At 67.0% G+C, this 21198-nt stretch overlaps 1 protein-coding gene across 1 annotated transcript; it reads left to right on the top strand.

Annotated features, from left to right (window-relative positions):
- Window positions 1-7832: 7832 nt before the first annotated feature.
- On the top strand, window positions 7833-20262 carry TBX6 (T-box transcription factor 6). The gene is made up of 8 exons (XM_075917413.2): window positions 7833-8344; window positions 16167-16425; window positions 16715-16982; window positions 17156-17299; window positions 17380-17450; window positions 17625-17692; window positions 17799-18021; window positions 19468-20262. Exons 1-8 carry the CDS (start codon window positions 8215-8217, stop codon window positions 19757-19759), a joined length of 1455 nt encoding a protein of 484 aa, XP_075773528.2. The 5' UTR covers window positions 7833-8214; the 3' UTR covers window positions 19760-20262.
- Window positions 20263-21198: the final 936 nt, after the last annotated feature.

Genomic DNA, 21198 nt, shown 5'->3' with positions numbered 1-21198 from the left:
TATCCAATCCGCATTCCCTTAACTTGCTGGCAAGAATATTGTGGGAGACCGTATCAAAAGCCTTGCTAAAGTCAAGGTATATAACATCCACTGACTTTCCCATGTCCACTGAGCCAGTTACCTCATCATAGAAGCTAATCAGATTGGTCAAGCACGACTTGCCCTTTGTGAATCCATGCTGACTATTCCTGATCACTTTCCTCTCATTCAAGTGTCTCAAAATGGATTCCTTTAGGATCCCTTCCATAATTTTTCCAGGAACCGAGGTAAGACTGACCGGCCTATAGTTCCCTGGATCGTCCTTCTTCCCTTTTTTGAAGATGGGCACTACATTTGCCTTTTTCCAATCATCCGGGATTTCGCCCGATCTCCACGACTTTTCAAAGATAATGGCCAAAGGCTCCTCAATGACGTTTGCCAACTCCTTCAGTACCCTTGGGTGCATTAAGTCTGGACCCATGGATTTGTGTACGTTTAGTTTTTCTAAATAGTTCCTAACCTGTTCTTTACCCACCAAGGGCTGTCCATCTTCTTCCCATCTTGCGTTGCTTAGCACAGAAGTCCAGGAGCCGACCTTGTCCGTGAATACAGAGGCAAAGAAAGCATTGAGTACTTCAGCTTTCCCCACATCCTCTGTCACTAGGTTACCTCCTTCATCCATTAGGGACTGCACACCCTCTCTGATCACCTTCTTCTTGTTGACATGCCTGTAGAAACCTTTCTTGTTATCCTTCACATCCTTAGCCAGTCGCAACTCCATTTGCGCTTTCGCCTTCCTGATAACCCCCCGGCATTCTCGAACTATACATTTAAACTCCTCCCTAGTCATTTGTCCAAGTTTCCACTTTCTGTAAGCTTCCTTTTTGTGCTTAAGTACACCAAGGATTTCCCCTGTAAGCCAATCCGGTCTCCTACCAGGTTTGCCTCTCTTGCTACGCGTCGGGATGGTTTCTTTCTGTGCCTTCAATAAGGCTTCTTTAAAATACTGCCAGCTGTCCTGGGCTCCTTTCCCCTTCATGTTAACATCCCAGGGGATTCTGCCCATCAGATCTCTGAGGGAGTCAAAATCTGCTTTTTTGAAGTCCAAGGTGTGTATTTTACTACTCTCTTTCCTTCCTTTGGTCAGGATCCTGAAGTCTACCATCTCATGATCACTGCTTCCCAGGTTGTCACCCACCTCTACGTCCCCTATTAGTTCCTCCCTGTTTGTGAGGAGAAGGTCAAGCTGTGCATGGCCCCTGGTCGGATCCTTCAGCACTTGTACCAAGAAGTTATCCCCAACATTCTCCAAAAACTTCCTGGATTGCCTGTGTACTGCCGTATTGGTTTCCCAACAGATGTCAGGGTGATTAAAGTCCCCCATGAGAACCAGGGCCTGCGATCTGGAAGCTTCGCTCAGTTGTTCGAAGAAAGCCTCATCTACCTCATCCACCTGGTTCGGTGGCCTGTAGCAGACACCAACCACAACATCACTGCTGTTTGCTCCTTTAAACCTGACCCATAGACTTTCAACAAGTTTTTCTCCCTCTTTATACTGGAGTTCAGAGCAATCATAGTGCTCTCTTACATATAGTGCAACTCCTCCTCCTTTTCTCCCCTGCCTATTCTTCCTGAACAATCTATACCCTTCCATGACAGCGCTCCAGTCATGCGAGTCATCCCACCAAGTCTCTGTTATCCCAATTAAATCATATTTCTTGGCCTGGGCCAGGGCCTCCAGTTCTTCCTGCTTGTTGCCCAGGCTTCTCGCATTCGTGTACAAACACTTCAGGTAACCAGTTGATTGCACTATCTTCTCCATTCGAAACTGGGGTCCTCCTTTCTCGCTCCTTGCTCTATGCATTTCTTCCCGGCATCTGACTTTCCCACTCCCCTCAGGGTTTTGGTCACCGTCCCCCGACGAACCTAGTTTAAAGCCCTCCTCACTAGGTTCGCAAGCCTGCCCGCGAAGATGCTCCTTCCTCTCTTCGTTAGGTGGATCCCATCTCTTCCTATCAAACCTTGCGCCCGGAACAGAGTCCCATGGTCGAAGAAACCAAAGCCCTCTCTGCGACACCACCTGCGCAACCACGCATTTACGTCCTCAATTCGACGATCCCTGCCCAGTCCTTTCCCTTCAACAGGGAGGATGGACGAGAACACCACTTGCGCTCCAAAGTCTTGGATCCTTCTTCCCAGTGCTACATAATCCGCAGCAACCCGCTCAAGGTCATTCTTGGCCGTATCATTCGTTCCTACATGGAGAAGCAGGAAGGGGTAGCGATCTGAAGGTTTGATCAGCTTGCTAAGCCTCTCAGTGACATCCCGAATGCGAGCTCCCGGTAAGCAGCACACCTCTCGAGATTCCAGGTCCGGACGGCAGAGGGATGGCTCAGTCCCTCTTAGGAGGGAGTCCCCGACCACCACCACCCGTCGTTTCCTTTTGGGGGTGGTGGCCGTGGAACCCCCATCCCTAGGACTACGCATCCCATGCCTTTCAGTAGATGGTGCTCCCTTCTGGTAGATGGTGCTCCCTTCTGGCCCTGGCTGTGGGGTGCTCCTGGCCGGGCCCAGCAGGGGGCGTGGTGGGGAGGGGGGAGGGGGCAGGGCCCTGGCTGTGGGGGAGCTCCTGGCCGGGCCCAGCAGGGGGCGTGGTGGGGAGGGGGGAGGGGGCAGGGCCCTGGCTGTGGGGTGCTCCTGGCCGGGCCCAGCAGGGGGCGTGGTGGGGAGGGGGGAGGGGCAGGGCCCTGGCTGTGGGGTGCTCCTGGCCGGGCCCAGCAGGGGGCGTGGTGGGGAGGGGGGAGGGGCAGGGCCCTGGCTGTGGGGTGCTCCTGGCCGGGCCCAGCAGGGGGCGTGGTGGGGAGGGGGGAGGGGCAGGGCCCTGGCTGTGGGGTGCTCCTGGCCGGGCCCAGCAGGGGGCGTGGTGGGGAGGAACATGAGAGCGGCTGTACTGGGTCAGACCAAAGGTCCATCTCGCCCAGTGTCCTGTCTGCTGACAGTGGCCAGCACCAGGTGCCCCAGAGAGGGTGGACCGAAGACAATGATCAAGCGATTTGTCTCCTGCCATCCCTCTCCAGCCTCTGACAAACAGAGGCCAAGGACACCATTTTATCCCCTGGCTAATAGCCTTTTATGGACCTAACCTCCAGGAAATTATCTAGCTTCTCTTTAAACTCTATTATAGTCCTAGCCTTCACAGCCTCCTCTGGCAAGGAGTTCCACAGGTTGACTACATGCTGTGTGAAGAAGAACTTTCTTTTATTAGTTTTAAACCTGCTCCCCATTAATTTCATTTGGTGTCCTCTGGTTCTTCTATTTAGGGAACTAATAAATAACTTTTCTTTATCGGCCCTCTCCACACCACTCATGATTTTATAGACCTCTATCCTATCCCCCCGCAGTCTCCTCTTTTCTAAACTGAAAAGTCCCAGTCGCTTTAACCTCTCCTCATATGGGACCCGTTCCAAACCCCTAATCATTTTAGTTGCCCTTTTCTGAACCCTTTCCAAGGCCAAAATATCTTTTTTGAGGTGAGGAGACCACATCTGTACACAGTATTCTAGATGTGGGCGTCCCATAGTTTTATACAGGGGCAGTAAGATATTCTGGGTCTTATTTTCTATCCCTTTCCTAATAATTCCTAGCATCCTATTTGCCTTTTTGACCGCCGCTGCACACTGTGTGGAAGTTTTCAGAGAACTGTCCACGATAACTCCAAGATCTCTTTCCTGATTTGTCATAGCCAAATTAGCCCCCATCAGACTGTACCTATAGTTGGGGTTATTTTTCCCGATGTGCATTACTTTACACTTATCCACATGAAATTTCATTTGCCATTTTGTTGCCCAATCACTCAGTTTGGTGAGATCTTCTTGGAGTCCCTCACAGTCTGCTTCTGTCTTGACTATCCTGAACAGTTTGGTATCATCTGCAAACTTTACTACCTCACTGCTTACCCCTTTCTCCAGATCATTTATGAATAAGTTGAACAGGATTGGTCCCAGGACTGACCCTTGGGGGACACCACTAGTTACCCCTCTCCAATCTGAAAATGTACCATTTATTCCTACCCTTTGTTTCCTGTCTTTTAACCAGTTCTCAATCCAAGAAAGGACCTTCCCTCTTATCCCATGGCCATGGAATTTACACAAGAGCCTTTGGTGAGGGACCTTGTCAAAGGCTTTCTGAAAAGTACACTAAAGTACACTATATCTACTGGATCCCCGTTGTCCGCAGGTTTGTTAACCCCTTCAAAGAACTCTAATAGATTAGTAAGACAGGATTTCCCTTTACAGAAACCATGTTGACTTTTGTCCAACAAATTATGTTCTTCTACATGCCTCACAATTTTATTCTTTACTATTGTTTCAACTAATTTGCCCGGTACTGAGGTTAGACTTACCGGTCTGTAATTGCCAGGATCGCCTCTAGAGCCCTTTTTAAATATTGGTGACACATTGGCTACCTTCTAGTCATTAGGTACAGAAGCCGATTTAAAGGACAGGTTACAAACCACAGATAATAGCTCAGCAATTTCCCATTTGAGTTCTTTTAGAACCCTTGGATGAATGCCATCCGGTCCCGGAGATTTGTTAACATTAAGTTTTTCTATTTGTTCCAAAACCTCCTCTAATGACACTTCTATCCGGGACAGTTCCTCAGATTCATCACCCACAAAGGACGGTGCAGATATGGGAATCTCCCCAACGTCCTCAGCCGTGAAGACTGAAGCAAAGAAATCATTTAGTTTCTCCGCAATGGCTTTATCGTCCTTGATTGCTCCTTTTATAGCTCGATCATCTAGGGGACCCACAGGCTTTTTAGCAGGCTTCCTGCTTCTAATGTACTTAAAAAACATTTTGTTATTTCTTTTTGAGTTTTTGGCTGTTCCTCAAAATCTTTTTTTGCTTTTCTGATTAAATTTTTACACTTGATTTGACAGTGTTTCTGTTCCTTTCTATTTATCTCACTAGGATTGGACTTCCACTTCTTAAAAGATACCGTTTTGTCCCTCACTGCTTCTTTTACATGGCGGTTAAGCCACGGTGACTCTTTTTTAGGTCTCTTGCTATGTTTTTAAATTTGGGGTAGACATTTAAGTTGGGCCTCTATTATGGTGTCTTTAAAAAGTTTCCATGCAGCTTTCAGGGATTTGGCTCCAGTCACTGTGCCTTTTAATTTCTGTTTAACTAACCTCCTCATTTTTGCGTAATTCCCCTTTTTTAAATTAAATGCCAGGGTGCTGGACTGCTGAGGTGTTCTTCCCACCACAGGAATGTTGGAGGCAGAGCCCTGGCCGTGAGAGAGTTCCTGGTCTGGCCTGGTGGCCCAGCAGGGGGCGTGGTGCGAGGGGGCAGGGCCCTGGCCGTGGGGTGCTCCTGGCCCGGCCCAGCAGGGGGCGCGGCGGGGAGGGGGCAGGGCCCTGGCCGTGGGGTGCTCCTGGCCTGGCCCAGCAGGGGGTGCGGCGGGGAGGGGGCAGGGCCCTGGCCGTGGGGTGCTCCTGGCCTGGCCCAGCAGGGGGCGCGGTGCGAGGGGGCAGGGCCCTGGCCGTGGGGTGCTCCTGGCCTGGCCCAGCAGGGGGCGCGGTGCGAGGGGGCAGGGCCCTGGCCGTGGGGTGCTCCTGGCCTGGCCCAGCAGGGGGCGCGGTGCGAGGGGGCAGGGCCCTGGCCGTGGGGTGCTCCTGGCCTGGCCCAGCAGGGGGCGCGGTGCGAGGGGGCAGGGCCCTGGCCGTGGGGTGCTCCTGAGCTGGCCCAGCAGGGGGCGCGGTGGGGAGGGGACAGGGCCCTGGCCGTGGGGTGCTCCTGGCCTGGCCCAGCAGGGGCGCGGTGCGATGGGGGCAGGACCCTGGCCGTGGGGTGCTCCTGGCCTGGCCCAGCAGGGGGCACGGTGCGAGGGGACAGGGCCCTGGCCGTGGGGTGCTCCTGGCCTGGCCCAGCAGGGGGCGCGGCGGGGAGGGGGCAGGGCCCTGGCCATGGGGTGCTCCTGGCCTGGCCCAGCAGGGGGCGCGGCGGGGAGGGGGCAGGGCCCTGGCCGTGGGGTGCTCCTGAGCTGGCCCAGCAGGGGGTGCGGTGCGAGGGGGCAGGGCCCTGGCCGTGGGGTGCTCCTGAGCTGGCCCAGCAGGGGGCGCGGTGGGGAGGGGACAGGGCCCTGGCCGTGGGGTGCTCCTGGCCTGGCCCAGCAGGGGCGCGGTGCGATGGGGGCAGGACCCTGGCCGTGGGGTGCTCCTGGCCTGGCCCAGCAGGGGGCGCGGTGCGAGGGGACAGGGCCCTGGCCGTGGGGTGCTCCTGGCCTGGCCCAGCAGGGGGCGCGGCGGGGAGGGGGCAGGGCCCTGGCCATGGGGTGCTCCTGGCCTGGCCCAGCAGGGGGCGCGGCGGGGAGGGGGCAGGGCCCTGGCCGTGGGGTGCTCCTGAGCTGGCCCAGCAGGGGGTGCGGCGGGGAGGGGGCAGGGCCCTGGCCGTGGGGTGCTCCTGGCCTGGCCCAGCAGGGGGCGCGGCGGGGAGGGGGCAGGGCCCTGGCCGTGGGGTGCTCCTGGCCTGGCCCAGCAGGGGGCGCGGTGCGAGGGGGCAGGGCCCTGGCCATGGGGTGCTCCTGGCCTGGCCCAGCAGGGGGCGCGGTGCGAGGGGGCAGGGCCCTGGCCGTGGGGTGCTCCTGGCCTGGCCCAGCAGGGGGTGCGGCGGGGAGGGGGCAGGGCCCTGGCCGTGGGGTGCTCCTGGCCTGGCCCAGCAGGGGGCGCGGTGCGAGGGGGCAGGGCCCTGGCCGTGGGGTGCTCCTGGCCTGGCCCAGCAGGGGGCGCGGTGGGAGGGGGCAGGGCCCTGGCCGTGGGGTGCTCCTGGCCTGGCCCAGCAGGGGGCGCGGTGCGAGGGGGCAGGGCCCTGGCCGTGGGGTGCTCCTGGCCTGGCCCAGCAGGGGGCGCGGTGCGAGGGGGCAGGGCCCTGGCCGTGGGGTGCTCCTGGCCTGGCCCAGCAGGGGGCGCGGTGCGAGGGGGCAGGGCCCTGGCCGTGGGGTGCTCCTGGCCTGGCCCAGCAGGGGGCGCGGTGCGAGGGGGCAGGGCCCTGGCCGTGGGGTGCTCCTGGCCTGGCCTGGCGTCCACGTCACTAACCCCACGTCCACTCCAGAGGCAGGAGCCAGACCCAAGGCCCAGGGCTGCTCTAACCCACCAGACCCCCCCCCCACACACAGAGCAAGAGCCTGAGAGAACCCAGGGGTCCTGGCTCCCAGCCCCCGCCCCACCCTTGCAGCTGTCTGGCACAGCTGTGAAAACAGCTGGCTGACAAATGATTCCTCCCTCCTTGTAAACCAGGCCAGGATCAATCAAGCCACTTTGGAGCCAAGGTGTTAATTGGGCAATTAGGTTACTTAAAACAGGGGAGCCCAGGGCTGGGCTGGCAGGGCCTGTGGGTCAGAAATGGGGAGCACTGGCGGGGCGGGGGCTGCGGGGCTCCAGAAGGCCTTGGGGGCAGGAGCTGTGGGGTGGAAGTGAGAGGCAGAGTAAGGCTGGGAGGTGCAACGGCTGTGGGGGGCACCAGCAAGCTGGGGGTGGGAACAGGAGATGTCGGCAGGCTGGGGCAGGGGCTGCAGGGCGGGAGTGAGGGGTGTTGGCAGGCTGAAGGGGAAGGGGGTGGGGGGCAGGGGCTGCAGGGTGGGAGTGAGGGGTGTTGGCAGGCTGGGGGCAAGGGGGTGGGGGGCAGGGGCTGCAGGGCGGGAGTGAGGGGTGCTGGGGGGGAAGGGGTGGGGGGCAGGGGGCAGGGCTGGGGGGGAAGGGGGTGGGGGGGGGTGGGGGGCAGGGGCTGCAGGGCGGGAGTGAGGGGTGTTGGCAGGCTGGGGGGGAAGGGGGTGGGGGTGGGGGGCAGGGGCTGCAGGGCGGGAGTGAGGGGTGTTGGCAGGCTGGGGGTGAGAGCAGGGGGCATTGGCAGGTTAGGGGGCAGCGGTTCGGGGTGGGAGTGGGGGCGTCAGCAGGCTGGGGGGGCAGGGCGCTTTGCCTTCTTGCTAGGCCGTTCCCTCCTCCCCACGCGCCCCCAGCAGAGCCCCTCCCGCCCGCCCTGCCCCTCCTGCTGTCCAGGAGCCATTTGGGGACTCGCTTCAAAGTGCCGGGGCAGCCCATAAATAGGGGGCCAGACACCTCCGAGCCAGAGCAGAGCAGCCAGGAGAAGCCAGGCGTCCGGGTGTCCGGCCCCAGCTCTAACCACCAGGCTCCACTCCCCTCCCCGAGCCAGGAGAGAAGCCCTGCTGCCCAGCATGTACCCCGCGTCTGAGCTGTTCCCCCAGCTGGGGGGCTCCTACCCGCTGCGCCCCGCGCCCCACGGGGGGCTGCCGGCTGGCTTCCCGCCGGGGCCCGGGGCCCAGTACGAAGGGTTCCGCTACCCAGGTGAGCGGGCCAGGGCGGCTGGCTCTGGGGCGGGGGCATCCATGGGGAGGGAGGAAGGGGCCCCAGTGGTGTGGGGGGTGGAAAGGGGGCCCATAGCATTGGGGCAGAGGTGGCAAGGGAGCTGGGGGCAGAGGAGGAAGGGGACGATGGACAAGCAGGAGCTCACTGGGGCTGGGGGGATCTGGAGAGGCCCTGCCGCCCCCCACCAGCGGAGCTCTTAGCACCAGATAGCGACCAACTGGTGGGGGGAGTGGCAGCAGGATGTGAGATTCCTGGAGCCTCAGAGTGTGACCCAAACATCCTCACCCTGCCCTCCCGGCCTGCCGGTGCCCCTCACTCCCCCCGCAGCCCCTGGGCCACCCCCAGCCTGCCAGTGCCCCTCACTCCCCCCCGCCCCCCCAGCCCAGCCCCCTGGGCCCCCCCAGCCTGCCGGTGCCCCTCACTCCCCCCGCAGCCCCTGGGCCCCCCCCAGCCTGCCGGTGCCCCTTCACTCCCCCCGCAGCCCCTGGGCCACCCCCAGCCTGCCAGTGCCCCTCACTCCCCCCCGCAGCCCCTGGGCCACTCCCAGCCTGCCGGTGCCCCTCACTCCCCCCGCAGCCCCTGGGCCACCCCCAGCCTGCCAGTGCCCCTCACTCCCCCCCGCAGCCCGTGGGCCCCCCCAGCCTGCCGGTGCCCCTCACTCCCCCCGCAGCCCCTGGGCCCCCCCCAGCCTGCCGGTGCCCCTCACTCCCCCCGCAGCCCCTGGGCCACCCCCAGCCTGCCAGTGCCCCTCACTCCCCCCCGCAGCCTCTGGGCCACCCCCAGCCTGCCGGTGCCCCTCACTCCCCCCCGCAGCCTCTGGGCCACCCCCGGCCTGCCGGTGCCCCTCACTCCCCCCCGCAGCCCCTGGGCCCCCCCCAGCCTGCCGGTGCCCCTCACTCCCCCCCACAGCCCCTGGGCCCCCCCCAGCCTGCCGGTGCCCCTCACTCCCCCCCGCAGCCCCTGGGCCCCCCCCAGCCTGCCGGTGCCCCTCACTCCCCCCCCGCAGCCCCTGGGCCCCCCCCCAGCCTGCCGGTGCCCCTCACTCCCCCCCGCAGCCCTTGGGCCCCCCCCAGCCTGCCGGTGCCCCTCACTCCCCCCGCAGCCCCTGGGCCCCCCCCCAGCCTGCCGGTGCCCCTCACTCCCCCCGCAGCCCCTGGGCCCCCCCCAGCCTGCCGGTGCCCCTCACTCCCCCCCACAGCCCCTGGGCCCCCCCAGCCTGCCGGTGCCCCTCACTCCCCCCCGCAGCCCCTGGGCCCCCCCCAGCCTGCCGGTGCCCCTCACTCCCCCCGCAGCCCCTGGGCCCCCCCAGCCTGCCGGTGCCCCTCACTCCCCCCGCAACCCCTGGGCCACCCCCAGCCTGCCGGTGCCCCTCACTCCCCCCGCAGCCCCCAGGCCACCCCCGGCCTGCCGGTGCCCCTCACTCCCCCCGCAGCCCCTGGGCCCCCCCCAGCCTGCCGGTGCCCCTCACTCCCCCCGCAGCCCCTGGGCCACCCCCAGCCTGCCGGTGCCCCTCACTCCCCCCGCAGCCCCTGGGCCCCCCCAGCCTGCCGGTGCCCCTCACTCCCCCCGCAACCCCTGGGCCACCCCCAGCCTGCCGGTGGCCCTCACTCCCCCCGCAGCCCCTGGGCCCCCCTAGCCTGCCGGTGCCCCTCACTACTCCCGCAGCCCCTGGGCCCCCCCCCCAGCCAGCCGGTGCCCCTCACTCCCCCCCACAGCCCCTGGGCCCCCGCGCGCCTGCCGGTGCCCCTAACTCCCCCCCGCAGCCCCTGGACCCCCCCCCCCCCTGCCGGTGCCCTTCACTCCCCCCGCAGCCCCTGGGCCACCCCCGGCCTGCCGGTGCCCCTCACTCCCCCCCGCAGCCCCTGGGCCACCCCCGGCCTGCCGGTGCCCCCTCCCCCCCGCAGCCCCTGGGCCCCCCCAGCCTGCCGGTGCCCCTCACTCCCCCCCGCAGCCCCTGGGCCACCCCCGGCCTGCCGGTGCCCTTCACTCCCCCCCGCAGCCCCTGGGCCCCCCCAGCCTGCCGGTGCCCCTCACTCCCCCCCACAGCCCCTGGGCCACCCCCAGCCTGCCGGTGCCCCTCACTCCCCCCCGCAGCCCCTGGGCCCCCCCCAGCCTGCCGGTGCCCCTCACTCCCCCCCGCAGCCCCTGGGCCCCCCCCCAGCCTGCCGGTGCCCCTCACTCCCCCCACAGCCCCTGGGCCACCCCCAGCCTGCCGGTGCCCCTCACTCCCCCCGCAGCCCCTGGGCCACCCCCGGCCTGCCGGTGCCCCTCACTCCCCCCGCAGCCCCTGGGCCACCCCCGGCCTGCCGGTGCCCCTCACTCCCCCCCGCAGCCCCTGGGCCCCCCCCAGCCTGCCGGTGCCCCTCACTACTCCCGCAGCCCCTGGGCCCCCCCCAGCCTGCCGGTGCCCCTCACTCCCCCCCCCCCTGGGCCCCCGCGCGCCTGCCGGTGCCCCTAACTCCCCCCCACAGCCCCTGGGCCACCCCCAGCCTGCCAGTGCCCCTCACTCCCCCCCGCAGCCCCTGGGCCCCCAGCCTGCCGGTGCCCCTCACTCCCCCCGCAGCCCCTGGGCCCCCCCAGCCTGCCGGTGCCCCTCACTCCCCCCGCAGCCCCTGGGCCACCCCCAGCCTGCCAGTGCCCCTCACTCCCCCCCGCAGCCCCTGGGCCCCCCCCAGCCTGCCGGTGCCCCTCACTCCCCCCCGCAGCCCCTGGGCCCCCCCCAGCCTGCCGGTGCCCCTCACTCCCCCCCACAGCCCCTGGGCCCCCCCCAGCCTGCCGGTGCCCCTCACTCCCCCCCGCAGCCCCTGGGCCCCCCCCAGCCTGCCGGTGCCCCTCACTCCCCCCCGCAGCCCCTGGGCCCCCCCCCAGCCTGCCGGTGCCCCTCACTCCCCCCCGCAGCCCTTGGGCCCCCCCCCAGCCTGCCGGTGCCCCTCACTCCCCCCGCAGCCCCTGGGCCCCCCCCCAGCCTGCCGGTGCCCCTCACTCCCCCCCGCAGCCCCTGGGCCCCCCCCCAGCCTGCCGGTGCCCCTCACTCCCCCCCACAGCCCCTGGGCCCCCCCCAGCCTGCCGGTGCCCCTCACTCCCCCCGCAGCCCCTGGGCCCCCCCCAGCCTGCCGGTGCCCCTCACTCCCCCCGCAGCCCCTGGGCCCCCCCCAGCCTGCCGGTGCCCCTCACTCCCCCCGCAACCCCTGGGCCACCCCCAGCCTGCCGGTGGCCCTCACTCCCCCCGCAGCCCCTGGGCCCCCCCTAGCCTGCCGGTGCCCCTCACTACTCCCGCAGCCCCTGGGCCCCCCCCAGCCAGCCGGTGCCCCTCACTCCCCCCCACAGCCCCTGGGCCCCCGCGCGCCTGCCGGTGCCCCTAACTCCCCCCCGCAGCCCCTGGACCCCCCCCCAGCCTGCCGGTGCCCTTCACTCCCCCCGCAGCCCCTGGGCCACCCCCGGCCTGCCGGTGCCCCTCACTCCCCCCGCAGCCCCTGGGCCACCCCCGGCCTGCCGGTGCCCTTCACTCCCCCCGCAGCCCCTGGGCCCCCCCCAGCCTGCCGGTGCCCCTCACTCCCCCCCGCAGCCCCTGGGCCACCCCCGGCCTGCCGGTGCCCTTCACTCCCCCCGCAGCCCCTGGGCCCCCCCCCAGCCTGCCGGTGCCCCTCACTCCCCCCCACAGCCCCTGGGCCACCCCCAGCCTGCCGGTGCCCCTCACTCCCCCCCGCAGCCCCTGGGCCCCCCCCAGCCTGCCGGTGCCCCTCACTCCCCCCCACAGCCCCTGGGCCCCCGCGCGCCTGCCGGTGCCCCTAACTCCCCCCCGCAGCCCCTGGACCCCCCCCCAGCCTGCCGGTGCCCCTCACTCCCCCCGCAGCCCCTGGGCCACCCCCGGCCTGCCGGTGCCCTTCACTCCCCCCGCAGCCCCTGGGCCCCCCCCAGCCTGCCGGTGCCCCTCACTCCCCCCCGCAGCCCCTGGGCCACCCCCGGCCTGCCGGTGCCCTTCACTCCCCCCCGCAGCCCCTGGGCCCCCCCCCAGCCTGCCGGTGCCCCTCACTCCCCCCCACAGCCCCTGGGCCACCCCCAGCCTGCCGGTGCCCCTCACTCCCCCCCGCAGCCCCTGGGCCCCCCCCAGCCTGCCGGTGCCCCTCACTCCCCCCCGCAGCCCCTGGGCCCCCCCCAGCCTGCCGGTGCCCCTCACTCCCCCCCGCAGCCCCTGGGCCCCCCCCAGCCTGCCGGTGCCCCTCACTCCCCCCGCAGCCCCTGGGCCACCCCCAGCCTGCCGGTGCCCCTCACTCCCCCCGCAGCCCCTGGGCCACCCCCAGCCTGCCGGTGCCCCTCACTCCCCCCGCAGCCCCTGGGCCCCCCCAGCCTGCCGGTGCCCCTCACTCCCCCCGCAGCCCCTGGGCCCCCCCCAGCCTGCCGGTGCCCCTCACTCCCCCGCAACCCCTGGGCCACCCCCAGCCTGCCGGTGGCCCTCACTCCCCCCGTAGCCCCTGGGCCCCCCCTACCTGCCGGTGCCCCTCACTCCCCCCCGCAGCCCCTGGGCCACCCCCAGCCTGCCGGTGCCCCTCACTCCCCCCGCAGCCCCTGGGCCCCCCCCAGCCTGCCGGTGCCCCTCACTCCCCCCGCAACCCCTGGGCCACCCCCAGCCTGCCGGTGGCCCTCACTCCCCCCGCAGCCCCTGGGCCCCCCTAGCCTGCCGGTGCCCCTCACTACTCCCGCAGCCCCTGGGCCCCCCCAGCCAGCCGGTGCCCCTCACTCCCCCCACAGCCCCTGGGCCCCCGCGCGCCTGCCGGTGCCCCTAACTCCCCCCCGCAGCCCCTGGACCCCCCCCCAGCCTGCCGGTGCCCCTCACTCCCCCCCGCAGCCCCTGGGCCACCCCCGGCCTGCCGGTGCCCCTCACTCCCCCCCGCAGCCCCTGGGCCACCCCCGGCCTGCCGGTGCCCTTCACTCCCCCCGCAGCCCCTGGGCCCCCCCCAGCCTGCCGGTGCCCCTCACTCCCCCCCGCAGCCCCTGGGCCACCCCCGGCCTGCCGGTGCCCCTCACTCCCCCCCGCAGCCCCTGGGCCCCCCCCCAGCCTGCCGGTGCCCCTCACTCCCCCCCACAGCCCCTGGGCCACCCCCAGCCTGCCGGTGCCCCTCACTCCCCCCGCAGCCCCTGGGCCCCCCTAGCCTGCCGGTGCCCCTCACTACTCCCGCAGCCCCTGGGCCCCCCCCCAGCCTGCCGGTGCCCCTCACTCCCCCCCGCAGCCCCTGGGCCCCCCCCCAGCCTGCCGGTGCCCCTCACTCCCCCCCGCAGCCCCTGGGCCCCCCCCAGCCTGCCGGTGCCCCTCACTCCCCCCCACAGCCCCTGGGCCCCCGCGCGCCTGCCGGTGCCCCTAACTCCCCCCCGCAGCCCCTGGACCCCCCCCCAGCCTGCCGGTGCCCTTCACTCCCCCCGCAGCCCCTGGGCCACCCCCGGCCTGCCGGTGCCCCTCACTCCCCCCCGCAGCCCCTGGGCCACCCCCGGCCTGCCGGTGCCCTTCACTCCCCCCCGCAGCCCCTGGGCCCCCCCCAGCCTGCCGGTGCCCCTCACTCCCCCCCGCAGCCCCTGGGCCACCCCCGGCCTGCCGGTGCCCTTCACTCCCCCCGCAGCCCCTGGGCCCCCCCCCAGCCTGCCGGTGCCCCTCACTCCCCCCCACAGCCCCTGGGCCACCCCCAGCCTGCCGGTGCCCCTCACTCCCCCCCGCAGCCCCTGGGCCCCCCCCAGCCTGCCGGTGCCCCTCACTCCCCCCCGCAGCCCCTGGGCCCCCCCCAGCCTGCCGGTGCCCCTCACTCCCCCCCGCAGCCCCTGGGCCCCCCCCAGCCTGCCGGTGCCCCTCACTCCCCCCGCAGCCCCTGGGCCACCCCCAGCCTGCCGGTGCCCCTCACTCCCCCCGCAGCCCCTGGGCCACCCCCAGCCTGCCGGTGCCCCTCACTCCCCCCGCAGCCCCTGGGCCCCCCCAGCCTGCCGGTGCCCCTCACTCCCCCCGCAGCCCCTGGGCCCCCCCCAGCCTGCCGGTGCCCCTCACTCCCCCCGCACCCCTGGGCCCCCCCCAGCCTGCCGGTGCCCCTCACTCCCCCCGCAGCCCCTGGGCCCCCCTAGCCTGCCGGTGCCCCTCACTCCCCCCGCAGCCCCTGGGCCACCCCCGGCCTGCCGGTGCCCCTCACTCCCCCCGCAGCCCCTGGGCCCCCCCCCAGCCTGCCGGTGCCCCTCACTCCCCCCCGCAGCCCCTGGGCCACCCCCAGGCTGCCGGTGCCCCTCACTCCCCCCCGCAGCCCCTGGGCCACCCCCAGCCTGCCGGTGCCCCTCACTCCCCCCCGCAGCCCCTGGGCCACCCCCGGCCTGCCGGTGCCCCTCACTCCCCCCCGCAGCCCCTGGGCCCCCCCGCGCCTGCCGGTGCCCCTCACTCCCCCCGCAGCCCCTGGGCCACCCCCAGCCTGCCGGTGCCCCTCACTCCCCCCCGCAGCCCCTGGGCCACTCCCAGCCTGCCGGTGCCCCTCACTCCCCCCCGCAGCCCCTGGGCCCCCCCCGGCCTGCCGGTGCCCCTCACTCCCCCCCGCAGCCCCTGGGCCACTCCCAGCCTGCCGGTGCCCCTCACTCCCCCCGCAGCCCCTGGGCCACCCCCGGCCTGCCGGTGCCCCTCACTCCCCCCCGCAGCCCCTGGGCCACCCCCGGCCTGCCGGTGCCCCTCACTCCCCCCCGCAGCCCCTGGGCCCCCCCCGCCTGCCGGTGCCCCTCACTCCCCCCGCAGCCCCTGGGCCCCCCCCGCCTGCCGGTGCCCCTCACTCCCCCCCGCAGCCCCTGGGCCCCCCCCGGCCTGCCGGTGCCCCTCACTCCCCCCCGCAGCCCCTGGGCCACTCCCAGCCTGCCGGTGCCCCTCACTCCCCCCCGCAGCCCCTGGGCCACCCCCGGCCTGCCGGTGCCCCTCACTCCCCCCCGCAGCCCCTGGGCCCCCCCGCGCCTGCCGGTGCCCCTCACTCCCCCCGCAGCCCCTGGGCCACCCCCGGCTTGCCGGTGCCCCTCACTCCCCCCCGCAGCCCCAGGCCACCCCCGGCCTGCCGGTGCCCCTCACTCCCCCCGCAGCCCCTGGGCCACTCCCAGCCTGCCGGTGCCCCTCACTCCCCCCCGCAGCCCCAGGCCACCCCCGGCCTGCCGGTGCCCCTCACTCCCCCCCGCAGCCCCTGGGCCACTCCCAGCCTGCCGGTGCCCCTCACTCCCCCCCGCAGCCTCTGGGCCACCCCCAGCCTGCCGGTGCCCCTCACTCCCCCCCGCAGCCTCTGGGCCACCCCCAGCCTGCCGGTGCCCCTCACTCCCCCCCGCAGCCCCTGGGCCACTCCCAGCCTGCCGGTGCCCCTCACTCCCCCCGCAACCCCTGGGCCCCCCCCAGCCTGCCAGTGCCCCTCACTCCCCCCCGCAGCCCCTGGGCCCCCCCAGCCTGCCGGTGCCCCTCACTCCCCCCCGCAGCCTCTGGGCCACCCCCAGCCTGCCGGTGCCCCTCACTCCCCCCGCAGCCCCTACTGGCCTCACCCTGCTCCCACAGCCCTGCCGGTGCCCCTCACTCCCCCCTCCCGCAGTCCCTGCGTCCTCCCGGCCTGCTAGTGCCTCTCACTCCTGCCCCACAGCCCCTGACCTGCCGGTGCCCCCCACTCCTGCCCCGCAGCCCGTACCGGCCACACCCTGCTCCCCCAGCCCTGCTGGTGCCCCTCACTCCTGGCCCCGCAGCCCCTGCCAGCCCAGCCCCACTGGTGCCCCCCACTCCCGTCCTGCAGACTCCATCTCTGATTGGTTTCTGCTCACCTAGATCTGGATGGTGTGCCAGCACCCAAGTTGGAGCCCTTCTGCCCTACATTGGACCGGGTTGGACGGCTTCTGCCTCCACCTCCTTCGGGCGCCCCGCTGGCCCTTCCTGCCCCACCCCTGCCCTATGCAGGTGGGCAGCAGCTGCCCCCGGCCGAGCCTCCCCGCCTGTCCTCCAGTGTGCGGCTGAGCCTGGAGAACCGGGAGCTGTGGAAGCGTTTCTCTGCCGTGGGCACTGAGATGATCATCACTAAATCAGGGCGGTAAGAGTGGGCTGTGGTGTGGGGAGGGCCTGGGGGGAGTGGCTGTGGTGAGTCTATGGGGGGGGTCTAAAGTGGGAGGGAGGGTCTGTGGCCGGGTTCCCTTGCGTGCCTGGTTGATGAGCAGAGGCCCCAGCCAGGTGCGTGTTTCTGCTGGTGGTGCACATCTAATCGCACCGTGGTGCACAGGGAACAATTTATTCCACACAGGGATGGAAAAGGGACATTTGTGTGTGTGGGGGGGCCTTGTCCCCATTGAACCCGAGCCCCTCAACCCTGTCTCCCCCCACAGGCGGATGTTCCCCCAGCTGAAGGTGTCGGTGACGGGGCTGGACCCCGAGGCGAAGTACCTGCTGCTGGTGGACATGGTTCCGGCCGGGGCTTCGCGCTACAAGTGGCAGGGCCAGCGCTGGGAGGCCAGTGGCAAGGCCGAGCTGCCGCCCCCTGACCGGGTCTACATCCACCCCGACTCCCCAGCCTCAGGTGCCCACTGGATGCGCCAGCCCGTGTCTTTCCACCGTCTCAAGCTGACCAACAACACGCTGGACCCCCACGGCCACGTACGTGGGCAGGGTCGGGCAAAGAGAGTGTGGGAGGGGCTATGGTGCAGAGGGGAGGGGATTAAGAATGTGTGGGCGGAGCCTAGGGACCAGTGGGCGGGATTAGATGGCGAGGAGTGGGGACGGGGTGCAGGCTCTCAGGGGCGCATGTCTAACTCCCTTCTGTTCCCCAGCTCATCCTGCACTCCATGCATCGCTACCAGCCCCGTGTACACGTGGTGGGAGCGGGGGGGCCGGGAGGGCGTGGGGGAGGCTGTGCCTCCTTCACCTTCCCTGAGACAGCCTTCCTCACAGTCACAGCCTACCAGAGCCCCAAGGTGAGCCAGCCCCCAGCCCCCAGCCGCTGCCCTCACCCCTCGCGGCCCTTGCTCACCCCTCTGCCCTCATCCCCATCCAGATCACCCAGATGAAGATTGAGAGTAACCCCTTCGCCAAGGGCTTCCGAGAGAACGGCATGAACAGCAAGAGGTGTGGGGCGCATGGAGGGGGCTGGGCTGCTAGGATGGGAGGGGTGAGGGTGAGGGCAGCAATCGGGGAACCCTGTGGGGATGTGACGGGCTGGGGTTGCCCTGAGGGTGGCCAGCTCGGGAGAGGATTGGAGCCATCAGCCCCTTAACCCCCATCTTTCTCCCTGCCTCCCAGGGAGCGAGATGCCAGGATCAAGAGGAAGATGAGGGGCGATGTGGCTGCACCGGTGGGGAACGAGGCTGGTATGGGACCCCCAGCATGCACCATCCACCAGCCCTTTCCCCCCACTGCTCACTGCCAGCTCTCCCAGCCCCCCACCATTAACCCTTTGCACCTCTCCTCCCCCAGACTGCAAGCGAGGGCCCTGCGACTCCACCCAGGGCCCCCCCCCAGAGCCACCAGTTCCCCCTGACTGCTCCTTCCACCCCACCTCTTCCTCTTACCCTCCTGGTGGGAGCGAGGAGCTGGCCTGCCCCCTTGGAGGACTGAACCCCAGTGCTGAGGCATACGTGCAGCATCCAGCTGCCTTCCACGGACTGCACCCCCCCCAAGGGCCCGCCGGCTATGCCAGGTGAGTGCAGGGGTCATGCTAGGGGCCTCTGATCTACACCTCTGGAGCGGGGGCGCCAGGGCACGAGTCTTCTGGTAGCACTTGGGAGGTGCAGAGCCCCTGTGCCCTGCCACCATTGGCACTGCCCCCCCCACCTGGACCAGGCACCCCTGTGGACGGGGCAGCAATTGTGTCGAAAATGCAGGTTCTGCAAAAATCTAAACTTCCAGCTGCAACTTTTCAGTTGTGACTCCCAAATGCTGCCTTGCCTGGGGCCAGCCAGGACTGCGAGGGGCCACTGCCTTTCCCTGGCTGGCACCTTGCCTTCTGGGTGCTGTAGTTCTCACCCTCTACGCGTGAGCTCCCTGGAGGACTGCAACTCCCACAATGCAATGCCAAGCAGAGTGGGGAATCATGGCAGATGAAGTGGTGTCAGCGACTTCAACTACACCTCCCATAATGCACCGAGTCCCAAGCCGCCAAGAAGCAGCATGAGTGCTCGCCAGGCACTTGCCCCATTGCACTGTGGGAGATGTAGTTCTCCCTGTGAGTGGTAAGGGCCAGCCAGCCAATGGCAGCACGGGGGTGGGTCCATTGGTTTCCTTCCCTTCCCATCCCCATTAATTGTAGTACTGCCCTCCCTCTGGGTCTGGTTGGCGGTCCCTACTCCCCCTGCTGGGCTCTTACCTCCCCCTCCCCTATGGCACTTGACGGGCTGTTCCGGTCCCTACTCCCCCTGCTGGGCTCTTACCTCCCCCTCCCCTATGGCACTTGACGGGCTGTTCCGGTCCCCTCCCCCTGCTGGGCTCTTACCTCCCCCTCCCCTATGGCACTTGACGGGCTGTTCCGGTCCCTACTCCCCCTGCTGGGCTCTTACCTCCCCCTCCCCTATGGCACTTGACGGGCTGTTCCGGTCCCCTCCCCCTGCTGGGCTCTTACCTCCCCCTCCCCTATGGCACTTGACGGGCTGTTCCGGTCCCTACTCCCCCTGCTGGGCTCTTACCTCCCCCTCCCCTATGGCACTTGACGGGCTGTTCCGGTCCCCTCCCCCTGCTGGGCTCTTACCTCCCCCTCCCCTATGGCACTTGACGGGCTGTTCCGGTTCCTACTCCCCCTGCTGGGCTCTTACCTCCCCCTCCCCTATGGCGCTTGACGGGCTGTTCCGGTCCCCTCCCCCTGCTGGGCTCTTACCTCCCCCTCCCCTATGGCGCTTGACGGGCTGTTCCGGTCCCTACTCCCCCTGCTGGGCTCTTACCTCCCCCTCCCCTATGGCACTTGACGGGCTGTTCCGGTCCCCTCCCCCCCATGGGACCTGACAGGCTGTTCCTTTCCCCCCCTTCTGCTGGGCTCTACCATTGCCCTCAGGTTAGGCTGATCCATCCCTGCCCCCCATGGTACTTGACAGGCTATTCCGTCACCCTCCCCCTGCCAGGCTGTTTCATGAACCTCCCTCTTTTCTCTCTGCAGCTCGTCCTGTGCTGCTCCTGAAGCTGCTACCCTGAAGCCACTGGGGGACCCCAGCTGCACCACTGCCAAAGCCCCCCCCAACCAACCAGAGTGCAGAACCCCCACTGCACCCCCCCTTACCTACTCCCCCTATGGGCTGGATATCAGCTGCCTGCTGGGGGCAGGGCTGGAGGGCCCCCCTGTGCCTGACCTCCGCTTCCCCCCCTTCCTGTCCTATCCCCCACCACGCCTCTATGCCCCGCCCGGCCCCCCAACCAGCTACCTGGAGGGGGGCAGCAAGGGCCTCTTCTGAGGGCTCCCTTGGCTGTCCCCCGATCTGTGGGGCAGCCCCTCACCCAGGCAAGCACCCCCACAACTGCTTTATTTATTCCAAGGGAGAGCCAGCCAGAGAAGCTGATGCGCACCCCACCCTGCTCCAGAGCCCCCGCCCTCCCATTCCTCTCCCCAGTTGGCTGACCCCCAGCACAGCACTCCCCCTCACCTCACCCCCTGCCAATAAGGCTGCTTTTTGGGGAACATGGGCAAACAAACATGGGGGTATTTTCTACCCTTCTAAAAACATCTGAGTCTGAGCAAGTCACCCACTCAATAAAGCAGCAAAGTGGCTTTGCGTGTGTCGAGTGCTCCCTGGCCTTGCCTGCATGACACCCACTGGTGCTCTCAGAGGGAACCGTCAGCTCTGAGTGTTGCTGCAGGCCGAGGGATGGTGCTGTCAGCCCTTGTCCTAAGCTAGAGAGAGAAACTGCCCCACAACTAGAGCAATAGTAGATATACAGATGCCTTAATAGAGCCTAATTCACAAAGCTGCTGACAATTACGAGCCAAGCCCAGTTCAGCAGGGGGAAGAATTTAATCAGAAAAATGGGAATAATTGCGAGTCAGTTAAAGACACCTGCCTAGATGCTCCAAAAGCCACAGTAAGGAAGCAGCTTGTTTTGGTTAAAAAACAAAACCAAACCAACAACCTAGCTCAGAGATGCAGTAAAATCAGCTCTAACAATTACGTAACAGAAGAAAAGGGAAATTGATATTAATGAATGTAAATGAGAAGAAAGAAATTGCACAACATTGCTAAAAAAGTATCAGAGGGGTCGCCGTGTTAGTCTGAATCTGCAAAAGCGACGAGGAGTCCTGTGGCACCTTAGAGACTAACTGAAGTGTAGGAGCATAAGCTTTCGTGGGCAAAGACCCACTTCATGCATCTGACGAAGTGGGTCTTTGCCCACGAAAGCTTATGCTCCTACACTTCAGTTAGTCTATAAGGTGCCACAGGACTCCTCGTCGCTATTGCTAAAAAAGGCCAAAGGGAACAAGGAGAAATCTATGGCCAGCGGCCTTAGAGACAAAAAAGATCCTGACAGTGGCCAATGCCCATTATTGTTGGAAATGGTAGAATCATCAGTAAAAAATATAAAAGGCAGAAGTGCTCAGGCATTTCAGTTCTGTGTTTGGGAGGAAAAACCAATGGAGTCCTCACCCCTGGTACCAATACACTTTCCATTCCACTAGCATCTGTGGAAGATGTTAAATAGAAGCTCCTAAAGTTTGAAAAAGATCTAACTGCTGCTCCAGATAATTTGCATTCAAGAGTTTTAAAAGAGCTGGCTGGACAGGCAGTGCAGCTTTTGTGTTACATCTCAGAGCACTGGGAGAGTTACAGACATCTGGAAGGAGGTTAACATAGTACACACGTTGGAAAAGGGGAAGGGGGATGATCTGGGACAGGGCTCC

The sequence above is a fragment of the Pelodiscus sinensis genome, chromosome 5, assembly GCF_052426305.1.
Source record: "Pelodiscus sinensis isolate ZL-2025 chromosome 5, ASM5242630v1, whole genome shotgun sequence".
NCBI classification, from domain to species: domain Eukaryota; kingdom Metazoa; phylum Chordata; order Testudines; family Trionychidae; genus Pelodiscus; species Pelodiscus sinensis.
Note: the sequence above shows the minus strand (reverse complement) of the source record. Positions and strands in the feature narration are given on the sequence as shown.

Bases quoted from the DNA above. Each gene is read 5' to 3' on its own strand.
- TBX6 (XM_075917413.2), top strand. From the start codon at position 8,215: ATGTACCCCGCGTCTGAGCTGTTCCCCCAGCTGGGGGGCTCCTACCCG. The intron at 8,345-16,166 runs GTGAGCGGGCCA...CTGCTCACCTAG, and splicing joins CGAAGGGTTCCGCTACCCAG to ATCTGGATGGTGTGCCAGCA. The intron at 17,300-17,379 runs GTGAGCCAGCCC...ATCCCCATCCAG, and splicing joins CAGCCTACCAGAGCCCCAAG to ATCACCCAGATGAAGATTGA.